The sequence below is a fragment of the Monodelphis domestica genome, chromosome 1, assembly GCF_027887165.1.
Source record: "Monodelphis domestica isolate mMonDom1 chromosome 1, mMonDom1.pri, whole genome shotgun sequence".
NCBI lineage: Eukaryota > Metazoa > Chordata > Mammalia > Didelphimorphia > Didelphidae > Monodelphis > Monodelphis domestica.
The window spans coordinates 145,558,684-145,583,128 of record NC_077227.1 but is presented as its reverse complement, the minus strand read 5'-3'; the positions used below and the strand labels follow the sequence as shown (position 1 = coordinate 145,583,128).

The 24,445-nt window shown below is 35.8% G+C and overlaps 1 protein-coding gene across 1 annotated transcript in view; it reads left to right on the top strand.

Annotated features, from left to right (window-relative positions):
* LOC100617059 (60S ribosomal protein L37a-like) overlaps positions 1 to 24,445 on the top strand; it is a 54,095-nt gene extending 29,650 nt beyond the window's left edge. Inside the window, exon 2 of the mRNA XM_056815639.1 lies at positions 23,801 to 24,445. Coding sequence (XP_056671617.1) covers positions 23,801 to 24,153 — 353 coding nt within the window. The 3' untranslated portion in view covers positions 24,154 to 24,445. The remainder of the gene's footprint in view (positions 1 to 23,800) is intronic.

The window sequence follows — 24,445 nt, the reverse complement described above, 5'->3', positions numbered from 1 at the left end:
CATCTGCCTGACTATGGGACCTTGAAGGGGACCCTTGACTTCTTGTGCCATCAGTTTTCTTCTCTGTAAAATGAGAAAACTAGAAGAGATGTTCCAAATTCCTTTCCAGTTCCCCCAAAATATTCTGTGGTCCTAATATCAACCATGGAGAACATTGCCTCAACCCAGAATTGGAGATTTAAGGAAAATATGCCTCAAAGCCTATACAACTTTGTTCGACAAAGAGAAGTATAACCACTCACATCATCAGCCTACTGGCAATTTTTTAAAATTGTATTTCTTGATTTCATTGCTTAGTAAACTCCCATTGAAGAAATTCCTTTCACTAAGGCAAATCAGTACCTGCAATTTGACCTGCAATCTCAGGCTTTTGCCTGAAACATCAAGAGGCTAAATAAATGACTTTCCCAGAATCCCATTCTTGGTATTTTCATGCTACCTCAGAGGCAGAATTTGAATCCAGGTCTATTTGAATCCAAGGCCAGCTCACTTTCCACCAGTTTGCGTCTCTGACTGACTTAATATTATGTATAAAATCAAGGCTACTAATTTTATAAATTTGGTTTAATCCAATCTCCCCTGGCAAACTTCTTAAGTTATACTAGATTTTTAATTAGAAATAGCAAGGAAGTTAAATCAAGAAAGTTAAATGATGGCCACAGAAGATGACATACTGAAAAGTAGCAAGACTGTAAGTGTAGGTAGATTATTAACTACAAATTATTTTATGACAAATTGTCCTATATAACTCAATACCTCCTGAGAGCATAATTATATTATAGCCCAGTAAAATAATATATGTTCTTCATGATGGTACTTAGTCATTAAAAGATTGAATCATAGAATTAGGGCTAGAAGGGTCTTTTGTTATTATATAATCCAACCTTTTTATTTTACAAATGAGTAAACTGAGGCCAGGGTAGTGAGGCAATTTATCCAAGCTATAAGACCACAACTAGTTAGTGATAGTGCAATGTCTAGTGCAAAAACCAGGTCATCTGATTTACTATACCTTCATTCTTCTCTTCCAAAGGATAAGGATAATCAACATTTTTTTTAATTTGGACTTGGATATCTATTTTTCATGTTCTATTTGCATTTTCTGGCACCATGGAATCTGCTGAGATTCCCTTCCCTTAGCTTTCTCTCTATCATTGTCTCCAGGCTTTTTATACTAAAGCTCCTCAAAAGGTTTCCTTTTCTTTTTTTAAAAAACTCTTATCTTCTGCCTTAGGTATTGATTCTTAGGCCAAAGAGCAAACATTTTAAGACAAGTTTCTGGAATTCTAAGCTTAGTTACTTGAACAATTCACTTGGTAGAAAACCTCATTCCTCTGAAATGCCTGAAGTATAATATGTGTAGCAACATGGTAAGTCAACTAGGTGACACAGTAAATAGAGTGCAGGGATTTCTGTCAGGGAGACTCATCTCCCAGAGTTAAAATATGATCTCAGACTCTTTCTAGCTGTAGGACCCTGGTCAAGTCACATAATTCTGTTTGCTTCAGTTTCCTTATCTATCAAGTGAGCTAGAAAAAGAAATAGCAAATCACACCAGTATCTCTGCCAAGAAAACCCCAAATGGGATCATAGAGTCAGACACAATAGAAAATAACTGAACAACAACAAAATAGCAGCATGGCATAGAATGTGGCCATTTTGGGAAAGAATGTTAGAGTTTGGAATCATAAAATCTGATGTCCTGGTCTGTCACTTTGTGACTATAAGTAAATCATTTTAACTTTTTGAGCTTCAGGTTCTTGGTCTATACAACAGGGTTGTGATAATTATACTACCTGCTTCATAGAAGTATTGTGAGAAAATGCTATATAAATGTGGATTGCTGGTTGTCGTCCTTTTACTTGTCAGTGTGACCTAATGGAAAGAGAATTGGGTTTAGAATCAAAAGTTTGGGTTCAAGTCCTAACTCTGATACTTGAGCAGCCACAGTATAATCACTTAACTACTCTTAGTTTCATTATCTATAACAGATTTTTTTATTTTTTTTGTTTTGTTAAACTCTTACTTTCTATCTTAGTAACAATTCTAGGATAGAAGGGCAAGGAGTTAAATTGCCCAGGGTCATATGGCTAGGAAATGTCAGAGGTCAAATTTGAACCCAGGTCCTTCTGACTCCAGGTCAGGCACTATCTATTATACTACTTATCTTCCCCTTTGACCCTGATTCTTAAAGTGTAGTCTGCAGAACCCTGGTAGAGAGGGTGGCTTCTCTGAGACCTTTTCAGTAGGTCTAGGACATCAAAACTATTTTTATATGTTTATTTTAATTTTATTGATTAAAAATAAGGCATCTTTAATTTAAAATATGGTAAATATCAAAAATATATAGCTTATATAAACAAGAGCTCTTTGTGTTCTTAGTAATTTTTAGCTTTGTTTGGTATCATGATTGCTACTCCAGCTTTTTTTTTACTGTAGATAATGCATAATAAATTCTACTCCAGCCCTTTACCTTGAATCTGTGTGTGTCACCCTGCCTCAAATATTTTTCTTGTAAACAACATATAGTAGGATTCTGTTTTTTAATCTACTCTACTATCCACTTCCATTTTATGGGTGAGTTCAACCCATTTACATTCAGCATTTATGATTACTGTGTATTGCCCTCCATCATATTGTCCCCTTTAAATCCTGCTCCATTCCCTTTCTCTCTGTTCTTCCTCGGCAGTATTTTGCTTTTTGTCACATCCCCACTTCCCCCTTCTTCCAAATGTCTCTCCCCTTTTTTTGTTCCCCTTCTACTTCTCTGTGGAGTAAGATAGAATTCTATACCCTATTGATCATGGTAAGATAGAATTCGATAAGGGGGCAGCTGGGTAGCTCAGTGGATTGAGAACCAGGCCTAGAGACTGGAGGTCCTAGGTTCAAATCTGGCCTCAGACACTTCCCAGCTGTGTGACAAGCAAGTCACTTGACCCCCATTGCCTAGCCCTTACCACTCTTCTGCCTTGGAGCCAATACATAGTATTGACTCCAAGACGGAAGGTAAGGGTTTATAAAAAAAAAAAAAAGATAGAATTCGATACCCCACTGAGTATACTAGTTTTACCCTCTCTGAGACAGTTATGATGAGAGTAAGTTTAAGCATTGCCTCTCACCACCCTTATCCTCCCCTCTCTATAATGGTTTTTCATGTCTCTTTATGTTATATAATTTACCCCATTCTATGTCTCCCTTCCATTTTCTCTCAGTGTTACCCTCTATTTCATCCCTTGATTGATTTTTTACATATCATTCACATGCATACATATCATATCATATCATATCATAGATACATATTGTTCCTTATCATCACATTTACATATATATATCATATCATCATAATCAGCTTACTTCTCCACCCTCTTTCTAAGTAAATTCTTTCTATTTTCTTTACTACTAAGAGTAATTTTTGACAATTATAGAAATCCTCTTTCCATGTAAACATATAAACATTTTGACTTTAATGAGTCCCTTAAATTTTCTCTTTCTTATTTACCTTTTGGGGCTTCTCTTGTGTCTTCAAATTTTTTGTTAAGGTCTGGCTTATTCCTCAGGAATACTTGGAAATCTATCTTATTGAATGTCCATTTTTTCCCCTGAAAGAATATACTCAGTTTTGCTGGATAGGTGACTCTGGGTTGTACACCCAAATCTTTTGCCTTCCTGAATATCATATTCCATGCCTTTCAATTCTTTAATGTAGAACCCCCTGGGTCCTGTGTGATCCTTATTGTAGCTCTATGGTATTTGAATGGTTTCTTTATGGCTGCTTGAACCATTTTCTCCTTGGCTTTGGTGGCTCTTGAATTTAACTATTATATTCCTGGAAACTATATCTTGAGGATTTCTTTCTGGAGGTGATCTGTGAATTCTTTCTATTTCAATTTTATTTTTTTGTTTGAGGATCCCTGGGCAGTTATCTTTGATAATTTCTTGGACTATGATGTCCAAGGTTTTTTCTTGATCATGGCTTTCAGCTATTCCAATAATTCTCAAACTGCCTCTCCTAGATCTATTTTCTAGGTTAATTGTTTTCTCAATAAGATATTTCATGTTTTCCTCTATTTTTTTTCCCATTCCTTTGATTCTGCTTTATTGTTTCTTGATTTCTCAAGAAATCATTAGTTGTTAGATGGTCAATTCTGATTTTTAGGACCTGATTTTTCTTTGTCAGTTTTTGGTTCTCCTTTTTCAGTTAGCCCAGTTCTTAATAATTCTTAAGAATGTAAAAGGGTCTCAATACCAAAAACTGATTTATAAAATGGAAATAATAATGATAGACCCACCGCCAACAAGGGTTTATTTGGGGGGAAGTACTATGCAAATTTCTGTTTCAGAAATGTGATTATTTGTTCAATTATTATCATTCATTACAAAATGGACCAATATTCAATATTTGAGACCCTCCAAGCATGTGAGCTCTCTATAACTTCCCAGAGCATTCACCTAAAGTCAAAGGCAATTTATTTGATCTCTTTTGTGTGAGCCTCTATTAGGATCCCTCCAACAAACAGGAATGAAGTTGCCTTTATCACTCCACAAATTTTTGGGGGGAATCACAAACAAAACTCTCAAATTGAACCTACAATTATACATGGCCATTTGAGAGTCCTCAACAATTTTCCTTCCAAGAGACCATACATGAAAACCCACAGGACCCAGGCTAAATCTATGATTTGCAATTGAAATGAGTTGATTGGTGAGGTATGCTTCACATTCCTAAACTGGCCTCCTGCTGTGGTGACTGTGCATGCTTTGTCTGGACGTTGTTATTTCTTCTTCCACAAACTTTCATTTCCCCCCTTAACCAATTACCTCTTTTATTTTAAGTCTCAGCAGTCCTCTTCAGACAGCTCACAGTAGATATCTGACAGTGCCTTTGTAGAGACTTCAAGATGATAATAACTACTCTCATTTCTATAGCAGCTTTAAGATTTACAAAGCAAAACAATCCTGGGAGGGTAGTACAAGTATCATTATTATTCATCTCATTCTTCTCATCTTTATTAGTATAAAAAAAGAAAAATTATTCCTCTCATTTTGTTCACTAGAGTTCAAATTTTAATGGTCCTGCAACAAGTCAATATCTTGCTATTAAACTTTTAGATTTAATTATAGGTTCTGGACCTTTGCAGAGAAGGATATTGCATAGTCATTATTATACTGTTATTTTTTATTCTTCAAGAATTTGGACTATGGCACAGATATAAAATAAATGATTTTGTAGTTAGGTGGTACAGTGGAGAGAACACTGGTCTTAGAGTCAAGAACTGAGAGCAAATCTAACATCAGACATTTATTAGCTGTATGACCCTGGGCAAGTCATTTAATTGCTATCTAGCACAGTTTCCCCATATATATAATGGGGATAATAATAGCACCTACTTCCCAGTATAGTTGCAAGGATAAAATGTTGCTTTATTTGTAAAGTGCTTTGCAAATCTTAAAATTATCTAAATGCTAGCTGTAATTATTGTCATCATTATCATGTATGCTCACTGAAAATATTCTCTGAATAGTTCCAGTAAAAGATAGGAAGACAAAGATAAGTACCTCATCCTGTTTCCATATAACTTGGACTCCTTCTACTAGGTTTCTACACTTTAAAATCTTTTTATTCCATGTAGCTTAGAGCTTATGAAAATGTGATATGAGGATATCTATTAAAATTGTTCTTAAGGATTGTAAGCAAAAGTTCTCTCTATAATAAGACAATTTATTTGGTAGCTCCTTAAGGTTATCTGGGGTTTTATATTTGTAATTTAGGGATTTGTTACCAATTTATGAAGGATAGTGAACTTCTGATATATAATTCTAATTCCTTCTATTTCTTTCTTCTTTCTTATTGCTAGAGCTAGCATTTCTAGTACAATATTGAATAGAAGTTGGATGATGGGCATCCTTGTTTCACCCTTGATCTTGTTGGGAATGCTTCTAGTTTATTATCCTTATAGATAATGTTTACTGAAGATTTTATATAGATGCCACTTATGATTTTAAGGAAAGCATTTATTCCAGTTTTTTTTAATAAGAATGGTGGTATATTTTGTCAAAAGTTTATGGTATATAATTCTAATCACTTGATTTCAAGATATTCAGAGCACAGCTAAAGTTTTGCATCCTGCGGTGACATCAAAGTTTCTGCTACGTCATTTAAGAAACTGCATTGATCATTAAATCCAGTCTCCTTAAAGACTACCTTTCTATAATTTTTAGTAGCAAAGACTTGATCCTGAAATGTTTTGATAAACCCTTTTATTTCTGTAAAATAATCTAATTCAGCCATGTAAACATTTGTTTCACACTTCTTTGTCAACGTTTTGTTGGCCAAGTTCAATATGCCTGTGGAGTTCCTTTTGGTTCAACTTTTGGATGTTATTTATTTCTATCTTTATCCAGAGATAAAACTACTTTCAGTTACTTTCAATAAATCCAGGAGCAAATATATGTTGTTAGCCATTATATTGCCCTGTGAAGTAATTTCTATTTGCTCCAAAAGTATTTCTGTTTTAAACTGTTTTATTATGTGTTCTTTGACTATCTATTAATTCTCTTTAAGGAAGAAGTAGAGATGAGCCCTAGGTTTAATTAACACTGTGGAAGTTACTATTTGGACATCTTCTATATCAGTTGCCATCCATTTTAATGTGCCCAAAGTACATGTGAAGACTAGAACTCTATATGTTTCCATTGTTCTGTGTTCTTTCCATCATATTTTGACTTCAAGATTCCTGTCAGTTACTTAACGTATAAAGCTAGAGCTTTCTCCTATATGCACCTTATACCTCCCTGCTCCCCACATACTTTTTATACAGTGATAGTTGCCTCCTTGATGCTCAATGAACAAGACTCTCCATCTCTCAGTTCTGGGCATTTTTTCTGGTTACCCCTCATGCCTGAGATGTTCTTCTTCCTCATCTCTACCTTCTGACTTTCCTGGATTCCTTCAAGTCCCTTCAAGTCAACTAGAATTACAATTTCTACAGGAAATTTTTCCCAATGCCTCTTACTTCTAGGACTTTCATTCCTTTAATTATTTCCAACACATCCTGTACATAGACTATTTATTCTTTTTTTTTCCTTCTTGTGAGCTCCTTGGGAGATGATACTGTTTCTTTTACTTTTCTTTCTATACCCAGCACTTAGCACAGTGCTTGGTACACAGTATTAACACAATAAAAGATTATCAGCTGACTGTATAGCCTTCTATTCTTTGTATCTTTGTTGGAGAAGATCAAGATATTCTAAGTTTTGCCTTTAACCATTCATTCAAATTCTTCTTCAAATTTGAGCTCAAAACTTTTAGATTCTGTTCTTTGGCACACATTAGTTTTGTTTTCAGTCCAAAAGATATTTTGATATCATTGGAGAAAGTTTCTGCATGGACAGATAGCTGTTTAAAGTGTTTTTCAGGGGCAACTGGGTAGCTCAGTGGATTGAGAGCCAGGCCTAGAGACGGGAGATCCTGGGTTCAAATCTGAACTCAGAACCTTCCCAGCTGTGTGACCCTGGACAAGTCACTTAACCCCCATTGACTAGCCCTTACTCCTCTACTGCCTTAGAACCAATACACAGTATTAAATCTAAGATGGAAGGTAAGGGTTTTTAAAAAATAAAGTCTTTTTCAATGGAACCATATAACAATGTCATCTTCATATATCAAATGATTAGTATGTTGTTAGGTATGTTTCTCTTCTTGACTGGAAAGCCATATTCAGAAGTGATGATAATGAGCTCAAGGCTAAGCAGAACCTGGCCTTAAACTGTCTCCCTAGAAAATGTCACATTTTATGTCAATTGTTTTTTACTTTATTACATAGATACCATACTTTAAAGAGAACAGTTTTCTGTGTGGATATCAAATACTTAAGAATTCTCATTATTCTTAGATCTCTTTTATATAGTTACATGGCCAGTCCATGAGTGCAAAATTGTGTGAAAGGCTTTGCAAAAATCAATAAAAATATGGCAAATATTATGGGATTTTAACATGCTTTGCTTGTTAATTACTGAATTGATAATAAGTTTCTTTTTATAATGCTTTAGGAAATTTGGGGATATCATTTTTGCTCCTCAGTCAATGTAATATTTTCTTTTAAGTAATCATAGGTTTGTTTTGAGTGATATGAGCTGTGAATGATTTACATAAAGGATATAAATTTGGAAGAGTCTTGGGATTAGGCTTGTAGCATGAAAGAAGATGAAGACTTGCATTTAAAATAATCTATATCAGATTGTGAAAGGTTTGAGTCAATAATTATGGATCTTATCCCAGAGCCACTTTAAAGTTTCTCAAAGAAGCTAGACTTTCAGGCACCTTCCTTGACATGGGCAACTAGGGGGCACAGTGGATAGAATGCTGGGCCAAGAGTTAGGAAGACTCAACTTCCTGAGTTCAAATCTGGCTTCAGATACAACATAACAGTTGTGTTACCCTAAGCAAGTCACAATTTTGTTTTTCTCAGTTTTTTGTCTGTAAAATGAGTTGGAGAAGGAAATGGCAAATCACTCTAGTATCTCTGCCAAGAAAACCCCAAATCATGGGATCATAAAGAGTTGGACATGCCTGAAAAAGACTGACAGCAATTCTTGACATAACCATTCAATTGTTCATTATATTAACAATAGACAAGCTGTTCTAGGTTTGATCCAAAATAGGCTTTTGTTATATTGAAATTCTTTCAACTACATTGACCAGATATTTTTCACATCTTTTTTTTGGAAGGAAGGGTCTTTCTCCTTTAATTTCTTTGCTACTCAAACCTTTATTGATGCTATAGTTTTTAATGAAGTAAAAATTTTATTGAGATTTTTTACATTGTCTAAATTTCCTTCAATATCCTTCTCCTTTTTTCCTTCCAGAGAACCATCTCAAATAACAAATAAATTTTTAAAAGAAAAAAGAATAAGGAAAAAGAGAAAAAAATCTTCAAAATCAATCAATACATTGAAAAAGATCTAAAAGTATAATAATAATAAAATATAGCATTTCAGAGTACCTTACATACTATAAAGTACATTTTAGAGTACTTTATCATTGACAAAGTACATTATACATGTTCATAAATTCAATATTCCATCTATGGGGACCTCCTACCTTTACAAAAGAGTTGAAGATGGTGTCTTTTCATTTTTCTTCTTGGGGCCACACATGCTTGTTCTTTGCAATTTTTCAACATTCATTTTCAATTGTTTTATGGTGTTTCTATTTACACTATTGTAAACGTATATATTTGTTGGTTAGCACTTCTTATTTCACTCTGCATCAGTTCTTGTAAGTCTTTCCATGCTGCTCTTAATTCATTGATTCTCTCAAAACTATAATATATCCTATTGCATTCAGATGACATAGTTTATATAGTCATTCTGTAATCCAAGGGCAGCTTTGTTTTTAGTTTTTATACGACAGTTTTTGATCAATACTGAATTGCTGATTTATAATAAAAATAGCTAACTTATATAGTATGTGCTAGGTGCTAAGCACTTTACAAATATCTCATTTGATCCTCACAATAACTCCGAGAGGTAGATGTTATTTTTACCCCTGTTTAACAGATGAGAAAACTGGAGCAAACAGAGGTTAGTACCTTGCTTAGGGTCACACAGTAAGTATCTGAGATCTGATTACTAAGAATATTATTACATTCTTTATGTCACATTGCCTCCTTATTTTCTCTTAACCTATTTGACTTTCACTTTTATTAATTGATAAAGGGTATCAAGAATTTCTAATATACTTTGGTTTAAAGAAATTCATTACTTGTGCTTCTTCATCATTGAATTAGATTAGCAATATTGTAGTTCAGATTTCAACTGACCTTACTGGCTAAAGTTTAGATAACCTTCCAAAGTCTTTCTGCAGCTCTTCAATTGTTATTCCCGGTTAGCATTTGATGCCTATCCTTAGGAATATTCCTAGATGGTTCTACCACACTGTTGACAAAGATCATAAAACATTTTTACATGGGGTAGAAGAATGCATTCAACCGTGATGATTATAGCAGATGCCAGCTTTTTAAAATTAGTCTGTTTTGGTATAACTGGTCTATCTGGTGGAGTTTATATGATCAAATTCAAATGGGCTTTTCAAAACTCTGTTCTAAGTGAATATATCTCTCCTTCAAAATCATTTAACACATTGCCCTTATTTTTACCATCTATTTTGCTACTGGTTCAAACATCTGGAATGACTGTTCATCACATATTTACAATGCCTTTTAGATTCTTCCATTTTTTTCTCTTCAGGTTTAAGTAACTCCTTAGCTTTTACTTTTATTTCACATGATTTACATGTATGAATGAAATTATTCCTTATAATTCCCCTGTATCAAACTAAAGTACATTTCTGTATTTTTTGGAGCTGAAGACATAGGTGACAAAAAAAAAGCAATATGAAGCCCTTTTATGTGATTGATACTAGCTTTCTAATTTTATTATTACCCAGGACTGGCATATAATAAAGGCATTCATATTTCCTGAATACCCAAAGTTTGCCCACTTTAATAGCCAGAGGCATATTCCCCAAAGTCTTTCCAGTAAGTGGGCTTAGTATTGATGATTTGTTCTGATGTTATCTTGCATTCTTGTGACATCAAAATGCAATAGAGAAGCACCCTTTCCCTCACTCCACATTCTTCCAGGTATGCTACCTGTTTAGGAATAATTATATTACTGGTTCAGGATGATGGCCCAGTCAATGGAATCGCTGGAGTCCAAATGGCCATGGTTCTAATGAAGCCTTCACAAATACTGAAGTAGTCTCAGGGTGCACAGTCTCGACTAGACATCATCCTGGTTGGCATTCCCTTGCTTTGCCTCATTTCATGATATGAGTGAAAGGTTGGGTTTTGAGGAACATTTTATTATTCAGATGATGATAATGATGATTCTCTGTGCCTTCATGGTCCAGTCTGATTGTCTTTTCCATTTTTTGCTCTCTTTAGTTCCAATTTTACTTGCTCCATAAGCACATCTTAGACTGCAATATTAGTTTCTAAATATAATGCTCTTCTGCCTTCAACATTGGAAATAGCTTGTTACAAAAATCTTTGCAGATCTTTTCTATTTTTCTTCTAATTTCTTTTGTCCTCCTTTCATTTTTATCCTAAAATACCCTTATGTTGACTTTGCTTAAGTGGAACACAGAGAAGCAATGGAGAGTAAAACCATCTAATATGGTTTTACTCTCCATTGCTTCTCTGTGTTTGATGACGCGCTACTGCTTGTAATCATCCATCATCCTTCCCTGTAATATTTTACAAATGAGTTTATATATTGAACTGGGGTTATACTTGCTTTCTGTCTCTCTCTGCCTGACATATAAGTCAAGGGTTTTGCTGACTAAGGAGCTTTTTAGGCTCTTTTGGTCCTCGTTAAGGCACTCGATTTCTATTTCTTCAACTTCTATATAAAATTGTTATAATCCATATTGATGTCATTCTTTCTTCTTATTATCCATTTCTTCATTATCGATTACTTGCTTGAAAGATTGATGATTGAGTTGTTTAAACACTTGCCATATATTTAGCTCCTCGTTTTCTTATGACTTTTTACTAATACAAATCTTTGCTCTAGCAAAGTAGTGGTATAACTACACAGAGAGCTGATTCAGGGATAACTTCTGCAACAAAAGGGAGTCTTTTTTTGCCTACTAAAACATAATCAATTTCATTTTATGTCATGTTACTCGATGTTTGTTAGACCCATCGATAACATACTTTTCTTGAAAATAATAATGACGTAACTGTATGAGGCTTCTCTTTGTATTCTAAAGTCTTTAACCTCTCCTATTTCTTCTTCCTGGCTTATAGCTTTTGAAATATTTTTCATTTTCCTCACTTGCTTGGATCTTTATCCAAAGGTCACCAGATCTCAAACCATATATTGAAGAAGCAGCTAGGTGGTACAGTGGCTAGGGTGCTGGACCTCAAGTCAGGAAGACCTGGGTTCAAATCCATTCTTGGGTATTTACTAGCTTTGTGACTACAGACAAGTTACTTAACCTCAGTTTATTCATCTATAAAATAGAGATAATACAAACAACCTTATGGTTGTTTTGAGTATCAAATGAGATTATTATAAAAATATTTAGCTTTTTTGTCATCTTATACATAGTAATAGCTAAACAAATATTAGTTATTATTATTTTTTATTTGAGAGACCTTATTGAGTTCTAAGTAAAGTAAAAATTATTTGAGAGACCTTATTGAGGTCTAAGTAAAATTTTAAAAAATCTTCCTCTTCATCCTCCACAACCAATATTGATTCATAGGTTACAATTATTTTCATGGTGATCTAAATTTTTATTTTTAAATTTATTTTACAATATTTTTCATGAGTACTGCAATACAATATGACCCAATAGTTAATAAAATAATGTATCTGGTTGCCTTTAGGTTTATAATAAAACAAACTCCAGGGTCAAAAGAAGGGAAAAAATTTGGGACTCAAAACTTATTTTAAAATGAATATTTAAAAATTATATTAAATAATAATAAATTAATTTAAATTTTAATGTTTAAAAATTATTCATGCAATGGGGGAGGGAATAACATTATTTTAAAAGGGAAAAAAAGAAAATGAAGGACAAATAACAACATGAAGCCTACCTAACATGGTAGAACACAAGTGTGTTGTCCTGGCCTTTAAGAATCCATGGTCACCTCCTTGCTTTGAAGAGACACTGAAGTAAGACCTTTTGTTATTGTTGCCCAGGCCTGTGATTTCATCACTATAGGGGTTTCCTAGTGAGGAAGCTCCCTCTAACAATAAAGATCTTCAACTGTTCTGGGGTTTATAGAGTTAGAGTTGCCTGGAGGCACTAAGATGTCTATCCAGTTCTTTCTGAAATTAACATTTGCACTCTATCCACTGGGCTCCTTGATAGAAGGGTATCAAAGGGCTGTGGTAGAGGAGGGCATTGAAGCATTTAGGGCTTTGCTTCTGGCCTGTATAACATAATTTGGTTTGTACTGGATGTTGCTGCCCTGAGCCAATAATTTTTTGATAATTCCACCTTCTCTGAGGTGAAAAATCACAGATGAATGCTATTGCATATTGATTTGGAATATAACCTACTCAACTGTTAACTTAATGGTATAAGTAATTAATAATTCAATGATAAAAGTGCCAAATGAATACATTTTCCAACCAGCCAGGACATAACATCAAGTGTTGTTGTAACACATTAAATCCTTATGGTCGAGATAGGAGAATACTAGCAGTTTAAAAATAACTGTCTTTGAAATGCCAAACATAGCCCTCTTTTCCGCTCTGAAATTATTGTTCATTTATTCTTTCTTCCATGTTCCTCACAAGCTGAATGATAAATAGTCTTAATAGGCTTCAGAGACTGCAAACATATAGGCAATCTAATGACGGGCTTTCCATTAGTGACATTAGCACGGTGTTTTCTTGAAATTTCTAGAGGAAGCTGCAATTAGATTGAACTATTATTGGGCATTTTAATAAATCACACAGCATTCTGCTTAATTACCTTCAGTTCTCTCCTCTTCCCTTATTAATGAAGCAAGAGAGAAGGGGAGAAATTGCAGTCTTCCAATAATATTTGCTGTAGAATTGAAAACTATCAATACTTTGCAGGTAGTAGGTACTCAATAAATGTTTAAATTATCATCACTTTTTTCTTAACTATTCAAATGCCTAGAACTATCCCACCTCACCTAACAAAATTATATTCTACCCCACTGTATTGATGTAATTTTACATTATTATCCATCTTTGAAAATAGATGTTTCCCTTTAAATAAAACTAAAGGCAAATGGATATCTGCATTATATTTTTATGTAACCTCAGAGAACTGAAGGAATTATCAATTATTAATAAAATATCACTTCTGCCTCTTGTAATCCCTAGCTTCTTTTAATAACGGGCATCTCTTGCACCATTGCCTTCCCCATTCCCCAAGTTCTTGGGAAAACTCCTTTCTCACTTGATATTATGTTTGTTTGTCTGGATATGTTGTATCTACTGTAAAGATTCAAATTAATCTCAAATAATTAAAATTATATTTTAGGAGATTTAGTAATGATCATCAGAAATCAAGGATCAAAGAGGATACAAAATAAAGACCACTCCCCTTGGCTGATTAGCCCATTTCAAAATCCCCACTCACCACCATGCTCACCAACAAGGCCAAAAAAAAAAGGGTGAGACCCTCCACATCCCTGCCCAATATCCCCTGTCTACAGGAAGTACATAAGGACAGGAAGTCAGTGGGCTCCCAAGAAAGTAGTTCTTTTTTAGGGGAACAGATTTTCAATTATACATTCCCCCCAAGATCCATAGAAGACTGATCTCTCCAATGGAACTTGTAAACATAATCAACTTTTAAATTACAATAATTTGGGGGATAAAAGGAAAAGAGAACAAACCCATGATTGCTAGGTGCATTGACAAAAAGCCAGTTAGGGGCAATCCCCTTCGGTATAAGAGTATACATACAAAACAACTGCATTTAACCCCACACAGTTTGGATCACCACATCCCAAAGGTCACTATGGATCTTCTGGTGCAGTGTGCGGTTTGTGAAGGCATCTTCATGGTGCCTTCCCTGAACAGTTCACTTTCTGGATTTGGAGAGGTAGCATGTTTCTTATCCTAAAATTACTCTCAAAAAGAATTTAAACTTTGCAATTTAGAATAATAATAATAATACAACCCCCCCCCCCCCCCGCCAAAGAGGGTATTGAAAAACACAGGGATAACTTAGAAATGCATGGCTGAGTTATGAGGTATATGAATCAATTGACAAGAGAAATAAAAAACATCAAAAAAATCCAAAGAAAAAAGAAAAAATAATTTCTGGATGAAATATAGACTATCAAAGTCTTATGTGTAGAAATTTTAAGTAAAGGAAAATAAACCTGTAACAGGTTCTTGAATCAGGGCCCAATTAAAGAGATTTCTGTCCCACAAGTCTGTCAGACAAAATGCAGTAATATTTCACTTACCTATTTGCAGCCAAGACTACAGGAAGTTGACATATTATAACAGATTAAAAAGGACTGGATTTTTGTTTGTTAGGGAAGTGTCATTCCCTGGTCTGATTTTACCTTCACTCTCAGGGATAGGGAGAGCCAGGATGATAGCCAAACTTCGGTACTTGTCTGTGAATTTTTCACAAAGAGTGTGATACAAGGTGTCCTACATCTTAACATATGTCAAGTGCCACAACCTTGAGTCTCACACTAGGTACAAGTCCTTTCGTATTGGATTAGAAGTTCATCGATCCTACCTGGATTGGTTTGGTCCTTTTTTACTTTGTGCTCGATGGGTACTATGCAAATAGCTTTGTGCTTCTTTGGCACTGTGCAGTGGCTCTTTTTGTATTCCCTTCTCCTAGAATCAGACAGAATCATTAAGCAAAGTCCCATACTTTTTAAAAAATAATCAATGGCATCATTTTTATAGTCTAAAGCTTTGGGGTATGCATTGACATGAGGGCAAATATATTTTAGACTTATATTACTGAGAAGTCAAAAAAGCTAAAGAAAATCTTCTCAATACTGGTTATATGTGCTTCAAATACAAAAAGGAGAAAAAATAAAACTGAAATAATATATTGCACATGCAAGCAAAAGCAATAATAAAGGCTTTTTAAAATAAAAAATATATAGCTTACAATCATTGACACACTGCATCAGTTAAGAAAAGGTAGAATACAAAGGTTTCTCACCCAAAAAATGAGATCCATTTCCTTTTCAAATGTGGCCATGATCCACTGTTTACAAAGTAACAGTTTTTATAAAGAACAATAGTACAACATGTAATGCATATTCAAGAAGTATAAGAATCCCCAGAGTTATAAGAGCCCATTTAATGGCAATAAAAAACAAACCCAGTATCATTAGGATTCACATGAGTCTGCTATATGGCATTTTAAACTAATGGATACTTGTCACAAGTTTTTCAGGTGTAGCAATCTTTCAACCTTGGCTGATATATATTTTTAATCTATTACTGCCATCATTACAAAAATGTGACAGAGGAGTCTAGAAAAGACCAAACCTCTGTACTGTTGTGTTGGGTCTAAAAACATCACCAAGAATCTAGATCACTCTGGTGGGAGGGTAGACTAAGCAGAAGAGTTACAAATGAGATATGCTCCCTCTTGGGAGCCATCCAGGGGTACCATGCCCTGGGATCAACTTCCCAGTTCCTTTGGTTTGAGACTAGTATGTCCCATCCATTCACATTTTTACAAATGCAGAGGTGGGGATTATAATAGTGCTTCATTTCAGCTACTAAAATGGACCCTTTACCTCTTGTTACAAATAATCAGAGGCAGGCAAAATGATCAGAGTTGTCAAAAAAAAATTTAATCATGTCTAAAGACCCGTTAAAATAAATTTAAGATATTTAGCTCATTAAAATTTTTAAAGGCTGTTAGCCAGGTTGAGTCCATGACAATTAACAAATGCAAAATGGAAAAAAGCTGTTTATGGGCTTATTCAATAATATTTGTTCAGTATAGTTATAGGGGAAAGGTAACAGAATATAACAGTAGTTAAAACACAGTAGATTAAAATGATTCAGTGTAACAGAAATGTATTGAATACATTAATATATGCAATTAAAACAACAAAATTAAATCTTAAAACAATCAGCAAAATACAATAAAATACACTTTCATAAAACAATGTAGTCTGAAAAGGCTTAAAATTTTCACCTCCAGTCTCTTTAAAGTTCCTTTCTCTATCCATTCAGATTCCTTTTGTCAGAACTGTGGAATTTCCCATAGTGAGGGAGAACATGGGTTTGAGGACTCTCAAACTGGATGAATCTTAGAGACTGAGCAAACCCAAGTGGCAAAGGGTTGTAGGGAGATGAATTTCTCCCCTGAATCTCAGGCAAGATAAGTGAAAAGATCAGTGCACTCATGAATGGTAGAAGCTATTTGGAATAGGCAAGGTATTGCTCTTTCAAAGAGTATGCCATGCTTGTAATTTACTTCCTGTTTGGAAGAGTAACTTCCTTCTTCCCTTCCTCCCTAAGGTAAAATGCTAGTTTCCCCAGCCACATGGAGAGGGAGTTAGGAGGCTAATTGTTGCCTAAGGAAAATACACCCCAGTTTTTACCAGCTGCCCAGAGAGTGGCTCCAAGAATTCCTGGCTTCTCAGTAACAAAAATCAGTAGCCTAGCAGTCAGGATTGGGGTTGGGATCAGGGTCAAGGCAGAGGCCAATTCAGGAGTAGGAATAGGAGCAGGACCAGAGATCAGGAGTAGGATTGCCAGAGGCAGCAGAAAGGACCTGAGGAACATGGGCTCAAGCAGAGTCCTCTGGCTAAAAATAGCCTGGAAAGCAACCTGGCAAAAAGCAACTCCAAAGAGAGTTCAGAGTTCTCTTGGAGTTTGCAAGGATAGGTGGGTGGGTAGGGTGGAAGAAAAGTCTTGGCAGGAGAAATTTGGCTTAAAAAATTCATCTAGGCTATCTTTTAAAATTGAGAGTTTTTCCTCCAGCTTCTGGTTGCCATCAATGTAAAAATTAAAATTAATCTCAAATAATAAAAGATTATATTTTAGGAGATTTATTAATGATCATTAGCAATCAAGGAATAAAGAGGATACAAAATAAAGAGCATGCCCCCATGGCTGATTAGCCCATTTCAAAATCCACACTCAATACCACACTCACCAACAGGGTAAAAAAAAGGGCAGGACCCTCCATGTTCCCACCTAATATCCCCTGTCTACAGGAAGTATGTAAGGACAGAAAATCAGTGGGCTCCCAGGAAATGTAGTTCGTTTTTAGGATAACCGATTTTTAGTTATACACTACATAGTTTTGTTTTAGTCATTTCTGTTGTGTCCAATTCTTTGTGACCCAATTTGGGGTTTTCTTGGCAGAGATATTAAAGCAGCTTGCCATTTCCTTCTCCAGCTCATTTTACAGATGAGAAACTGAGGCAAATAAGATAAAATGGCTAGTCACACAAGTAGTAAATGTCAGAAGTCAGATTTGAATTCAGGAAAATGAGCTTTCCTGACCTCAGTCCCTGAACTCTATCCTCTGTGACACCCAGCTACTCTATCAATACAATAGAATATAAAATATTAGAGGGCAAGGAATGATTTTGTATTCACCATGTCTAGCATTATGTCTTTCATTTAATAAATGCTTTTTTGATTAATTTGCAAGTTGCCAAGGCTACTGATAAGCATTTTGAAGGAGGAAATAAGGAGGAAATGAACAAGTAGTTATTAAATGCCTTTTATGAGCCAGGCATTGTGTTAAGTTCTTTACAAATATAATCTCATTTGGGGCAGCTAGGTGGTGCAATGGGCAGAGCACTGACTGAGCCTAGAGTCAAGAAGACCTGAATTCAAATCTTACTTCAGATACCTACTAGCTGGGCAGGTCATTTAATCCTGTTTCCTCAGTTTCCTCATCTATAAAATGAAATTGAAAGGCATATAGCAGACTGCCCTAGTCTATTTGCCAAGATAACCCCAATTGTGGTCCTGAAGAGTCAGGCACAACTGAAAAACAGTTGAAATAGCATCTACTTTCCAGGTTTATTGTGAAGATCAAATGAGATGATTTTTGAGATATTTTTAACATAAAACATATTTGTTACAAGATTTATTCCATTATTGTTTTTTAAAGAGTCATTACAACTTAAGAGCAAAAATGTCCAATAGCACAAGATTAGGCTGTTTTCCTTCTCTCTTCCCAGAGAGGATGGCCCCTGTCTTCCTACTCATGAATAAATTTCCAGCAGCAATAGGAAAAGGCCTCAGTAGCATGGGTAGAACTGAAAATTTTAGTGGCAGTATTGTTTGCATCCTATCCTTTGTCCTGTTTATCCTGAAGTCTTAGTCCCATTGGTTTCATTTCTGTGCTGTAGGGCCATTTTAGCTTCTATCTCATCTGCCTCTATCCTTGCCACAGGAGGAGGTGGCAGGGCATGATAGAAATAGCATTGACTCTGGAATCAGAGGACCAGGGTTCAAATCTTGCCTCTGATTTCAAACACCTATTTGTAATCTTATAAGACTGATTAACCTTCACACTGGCCCAGAGAAGGTCATGCATGGATTGGGGAGGCATCCCACACAGAATCCAAGTCCATAACCCTTTCAACTATAACACCACCTTGTTTGTAGGGGTAGGCTAGTGTCAACAGCAGGTCTAAGGCAAGAGAAAGAGAGGGAGAAAGGAAAAATTGGAATGATATACTAGGAAATCACTAACTCTGGAGTCAACGTGCCTTAATTCAATTTTTGCCTTGGGTGCTTACTACCTTTATGACCCTGATCTTAGTCTTGTTGGACTTGAGTTTGCTCATCTATAAAATGAGGAAGTTAGACCAGATGGTCTACAAGCTTCCTTCCATCTCGAAATTTATGATCCTATGAATAGAGAGAATAGGAAAAGAAGGAAAATGTGAGAGAAAGGCAAGGGATAAAGCTATCCATGATAGTGTCAGAGTTCAACCATTGGCCAGCTTACTTAACTCTTGGTGATGACTGTGTCATCATCACTTGCCTAAAACGATTGTAACTGACCTTGACCGTACTCCATATTTTTTCCTTTCTCAAATCTTTCAAGTCTGCAAAGTTACCAAAGATTTTTGTCGTAGGTAATATGTTCTGAATTTTTATTCCTTTCTCACTGATTATGATGCTCCTGGGGACAGTAGCAGTTGCCATCTGTAAAGAATTCATCATAATGCTGCAACAGAAATACAACTAATTTTAGCCTCAAATGTTGAATTGCAATGAAAGTTAAGTTTCTGAAGAGGTAGAGGATTATGCCCCTTGTGGAAAAAACCACCTAGGAAGGAAATGTGACAATATTTGAGAAAAAAAATCCCAGAAAACAAAACCTTTCAACCTTGAATTCAGACTAAGTAGAACAGCTGAGGACCCATATGAGCCATGGTCTGTCTCATTCATTTCAAAGTATCTGTCAGCATTTTCCCAGAAACTTTAAAGCACAGTGATAAGCAAGTAAAAAGTCTTGGAGTCGTCTGAGTGCTATGAAAGATGCCAAGCAGACTCAAGTGGCCCAGAGTATACCTCTCTTATAAACACTGAGGCATCGCTTTTTATTCTCAACCAGAACCATAGAGAGGAGGGCCAGTGAACTCTGGAGGAAGCGAAACTTTGATGCCTGGGCTCCTTCAACAGCACCGTAGAACTGCAGGACAAATTCCTCCTTCTCCTGAACTTGGCCTAATGACTTCTTATCTTATTTTCACATAGTAAATTATAAAGTTGATTTGAGGCCAGATTTGAGCATTTCTTTCCCCCGGGATGATATGAACTGCTTGCCTTGGGTGCCAAAAAAAGGTTACTTGCAGCCTTTGGCTCTTTGGGATAGCATGAACCTGACAAGGTGGAAGGTTCAGATCTCTTCTGTAAATGAAAAACACCAAGCCACAATTCAGTGTAATATCAGCAGCTAAGTAGACGTCAGGGCGAAGTTAGTTTAGTATGCAGCAGCATGGAAACTTCTGCCTCCTTGATACTGAATATTTTCTTAGGGAGGCCCCTAATAGCAATCTAAGGCTTTCAGAAAGCAAGGCATCTGTCTTTAAAGTCTTTGGCATATTAATCAACACAGCAAGATGAAAGTCCTGGCAAGTGGAAGAAATGAAATTTTCAACCTCACACCAGTCATTCAGATCATATCAAAGACAAATCCAAGATGTGCCTACCTCTGGTCCAACAATCCCCCCAATACAATGTGTAGGATTTTAACATTTTAATCCAGTGGGTTTGAACTATAGAGTTGAAAAATATCCAAATCCCAGGTTCTCTTGCTCCAAAATCAAAAAACTTGGAAGATTAAAATACAAGTGAAGAGGGAGTCCTACTTTCAGGTATAATTTTGAAATCAAGGGCAGTTTTTTTAGGGTATTATTTTTTTATTTCACTAGTATAGGGAAAATATGATAGCTAATACCTAATAATAGTTAATGTTTATATAGCACTTAGTATGTGATAATAGAATTACTAGCTCTTTACAATTATTATTCTATTTAATCCTCACAGCATCCCTGAAAGGCACATGCTATTATTATCCTCATTTTATAAATAAGTAAACTGAGGCATAATCAGGTTAAGTGGCCTACCTAGGGTCATAGAACTACTAAGTGTCTGAAGATGGATTTGAACTTGGGTCCTCTTGACTACAGGACTAGCGGTCTGCCCACTATACTACCTAAATGCTGGTAAGAAAGCTCTCTACCAATTCCAGCTCAACAATCTCAAATTTATCATCCGAGAGAGTTCCCCAGGTCACTGAGATACTAGTGACTTGTCCAGAGTCATTTAGCCAGTATGTCATATGTGTCAGAAAAGGAACTTGAACCTAGGCTGGCCTGACTCCAAGGACAGTTCTCCATCAACTATGCAACACTGCTTCTCCATTACTTTTTCTCTGCATTTAGGTCCAGACAAGTCTAGAAACTTAGAAGAAATGTGATCCTTTACATAATAATGGGATTGCTCATATCCTTTCCATTATTGTAAAGCCCAGCTGGTCATGATTCAGTAAAAAGATCAGCCTTTGAATCTTTAAATACAGTGGCTCTGTCACAGCAGCCAGAAACTTTCATGGAGTATGGCATTACACACATATTCCCAGGATATTGTTTTACAGGTGAAATTTGACTTCTGGTCCCATGTACCAAGTCACACTCCAGATTCCTTGGAAATTTAATCTGGCCCTAAAATACACATGTGCACAGAGGTAGTGATAGCATGAATATTTTTCCAGAATAGGAAAGTCTTATTGTATTAGGGAAAGAACACACCAAAGCCCTTTTTTCTTTTGACTGCCTGTGAGAGAATGGGCTTTGACAGAGTGATCTGTTGAAATATATCTGCCAATTTTCCCAGATTGGTTTTTTTTTAACTAGGGCAAGTCTACTAAAATTACATTGGAAATTTTTCAACATACACTTGAATCAAAATTGGACCTTTATAGACTTACCTAAAAAGAATTTGAAGGTTTGTTTTTAGGGGATGGAATTTTTATGTTTCTATTTAAATTTTCAGATAAAGGGCAGGTATTACTCTATTATATATGGCTGTATTCTTCCTCACCTCCTCTCCTGGAATTTTAGAAGGTTTAAGCTGAATTACTCACCAATATACACACATGCATGCACATATATACCTTTTGTAGATTTGTAAGAATGATATCCAGTCAAGTAGCTGACATTTTTTTATTTTAAAAAAGCAACATATTCAAATGGGTGCTAAAAGACTGTCTGCCCTTTGATCCAGCCATAGCACTGCTGGGTTTGTACCCCAAAGAGATAATAAGGGAAAAGACTTGTACAAGAATATTCATAGCTGCGTTCTTTGTGGTAGCAAAACATTGGAAAATGAGGGGATGCCCTTCAAATTGGGGAATGGCTGAACAAATTGTGGTATCTGTTGGTGATGGAATACTATTGTGCAAAAAAAAAAATAAAGTGGAGGAATTCCACGGAGACTAGAACAACCTCCAGGAAGTGATGCAGAGCAAAAGGAGCAGAACCAGGAGAACATTGTACACAGAGACTGATACACTGTGGTACAATCGAAGGTAATGGACTTCTCCATTAGTGTCAGTGCAGTGTCCCTGAACAATCTGGAGGGATCTATGAGAAAGAACACTATCCACATCCACAGGAAAAACTGTGGGAGTAGAAACACAGAAGAAAAACAACTGCTTAATCACATGAGTCGAGGGGATATGGCTGAGGATATAGACTCTAAATGAACATCCTAATGCAAACACCAACGACATGGAAATAGGTTCTGATCAAGGACACAAGTAATACCCAATGAAATTGCACCTTGGCTGTGGGAAGAGTGGGGGGAGGGGAAGGAGGGAAATAATGTGATTATTGTAACCAAGGAATAAGGTTCTAAATTGACTAAATAAATTAATTCAAAAGCAAAAAAAAGCAGCATATTTAATATGTGCTAAACACCTATAACTAGATAATCTACCAAAAAGTATAATAAAATATTTATTAAATAACTACTGAATGAATGAAAAAGCATTTATTAAATGCCTTCAGTGTGCCAAACACTATTCTAGTCACTGGGGATAAAAAATATCAAAACAAAAATAATCCTTCCCCTCATAAGTGAATAGTGGTCAAGGAGGAGTACTTTGGCACTTTGGTCCAGAAGGTTCCTGGGATGATGAATGGGACTACATTGAAATATACTTGGCCTGCACCATTCAAGAATAATTGCAGAATTGATTTGATCATGGCACCATAACTGAAGAGATGGAGGTGTGTGAGGAACATCTAATCCAATTTTTTTATTTCTCTGATGGTACTGAGAAGGACCAAGGAGAGGTAATGGCTTTGAGGCCACATAACTAATCAATGGTGAAGCTGGGATAGAATCACCAACCCACACTACCAGCAACCAATCCCCAATGACCAAATCCCAGCCCTAACTGTCATCAAGCCTCCACAGTCAGCAATGGACCCCTCCCCCAACTGTCAGCAACTGTTAGGCCAACCAACTCATACAGGGCCCCTTTTATAACCTTCCCCTACCTCACTTCCTGTCTCTGTGGTTTCTACTTCCTGTCGCAGTGAGCTGGTTAATCCCTACACATCTCTATGGTAAGAGAACCTCCAAGTCCTATTAAATTAGAAAAGGAATTAATAATTCCTTTTTACAGGAGTAAAGGGAATCAAACACTTCCCAGCCGTGTGACCCTGGGCAAGTCACTTAACCCCCATTGCCTAGCCCTTCCCACTCTTCTGCCTTGGAGCCAATACACAGTATAGACTCCAAAATGGAAGGTAAGGGTTTTTAAAAAATGGCTCTCCAAGCCCTGGACCTGCACCTGGCAACATAGCAAAATGTACCAAGAAGGTCAGAATTGTTGGTAAATATGGAACATATTATGGTGCATTTCTCAGGAAAATGGTGAAGAAAATTGAAATTAGCCAGCACACCAAGTATACCTGTTCCTTCTGTGGCAAGACCAAAATGAAGAGATGTGCTATGGGTATCTGGCATTGTGGATCATGTATGAAAACAGTAGCGGGTGGTGCATGGACCTATAATACCATCTCTGCAGTCACAGTCAAATCTGCCATCAGAAGACTGAAGGAATTGAAAGACCAGGAAAAGCTTTTACTTAACAAATTTCTGTAGCCCAAAAGTTCATCAATAAATTGGTTAATTTATGTAATAAAAAAATTCCAGTTGAGAGTGCCTTCTCCTCTGAGATTATGTCCCCTCTCTTCTGTATTTTTCTTGTATGCATCTAGTTATTTTACGTTTTTTTCTTTCATTAGGATATAAACTTCTACCAGAAACTTTTTTTTGCTTTTTTGTGCTTAATAAATGTTTTTTTTTTAATTTTAAAAGAAAAGGTGGTTGACAAGGAGGTTATGAAGGTGAGTTGAGAAGAAGAAATGAATTAAAGAAGTATTGAGGGCGCAAT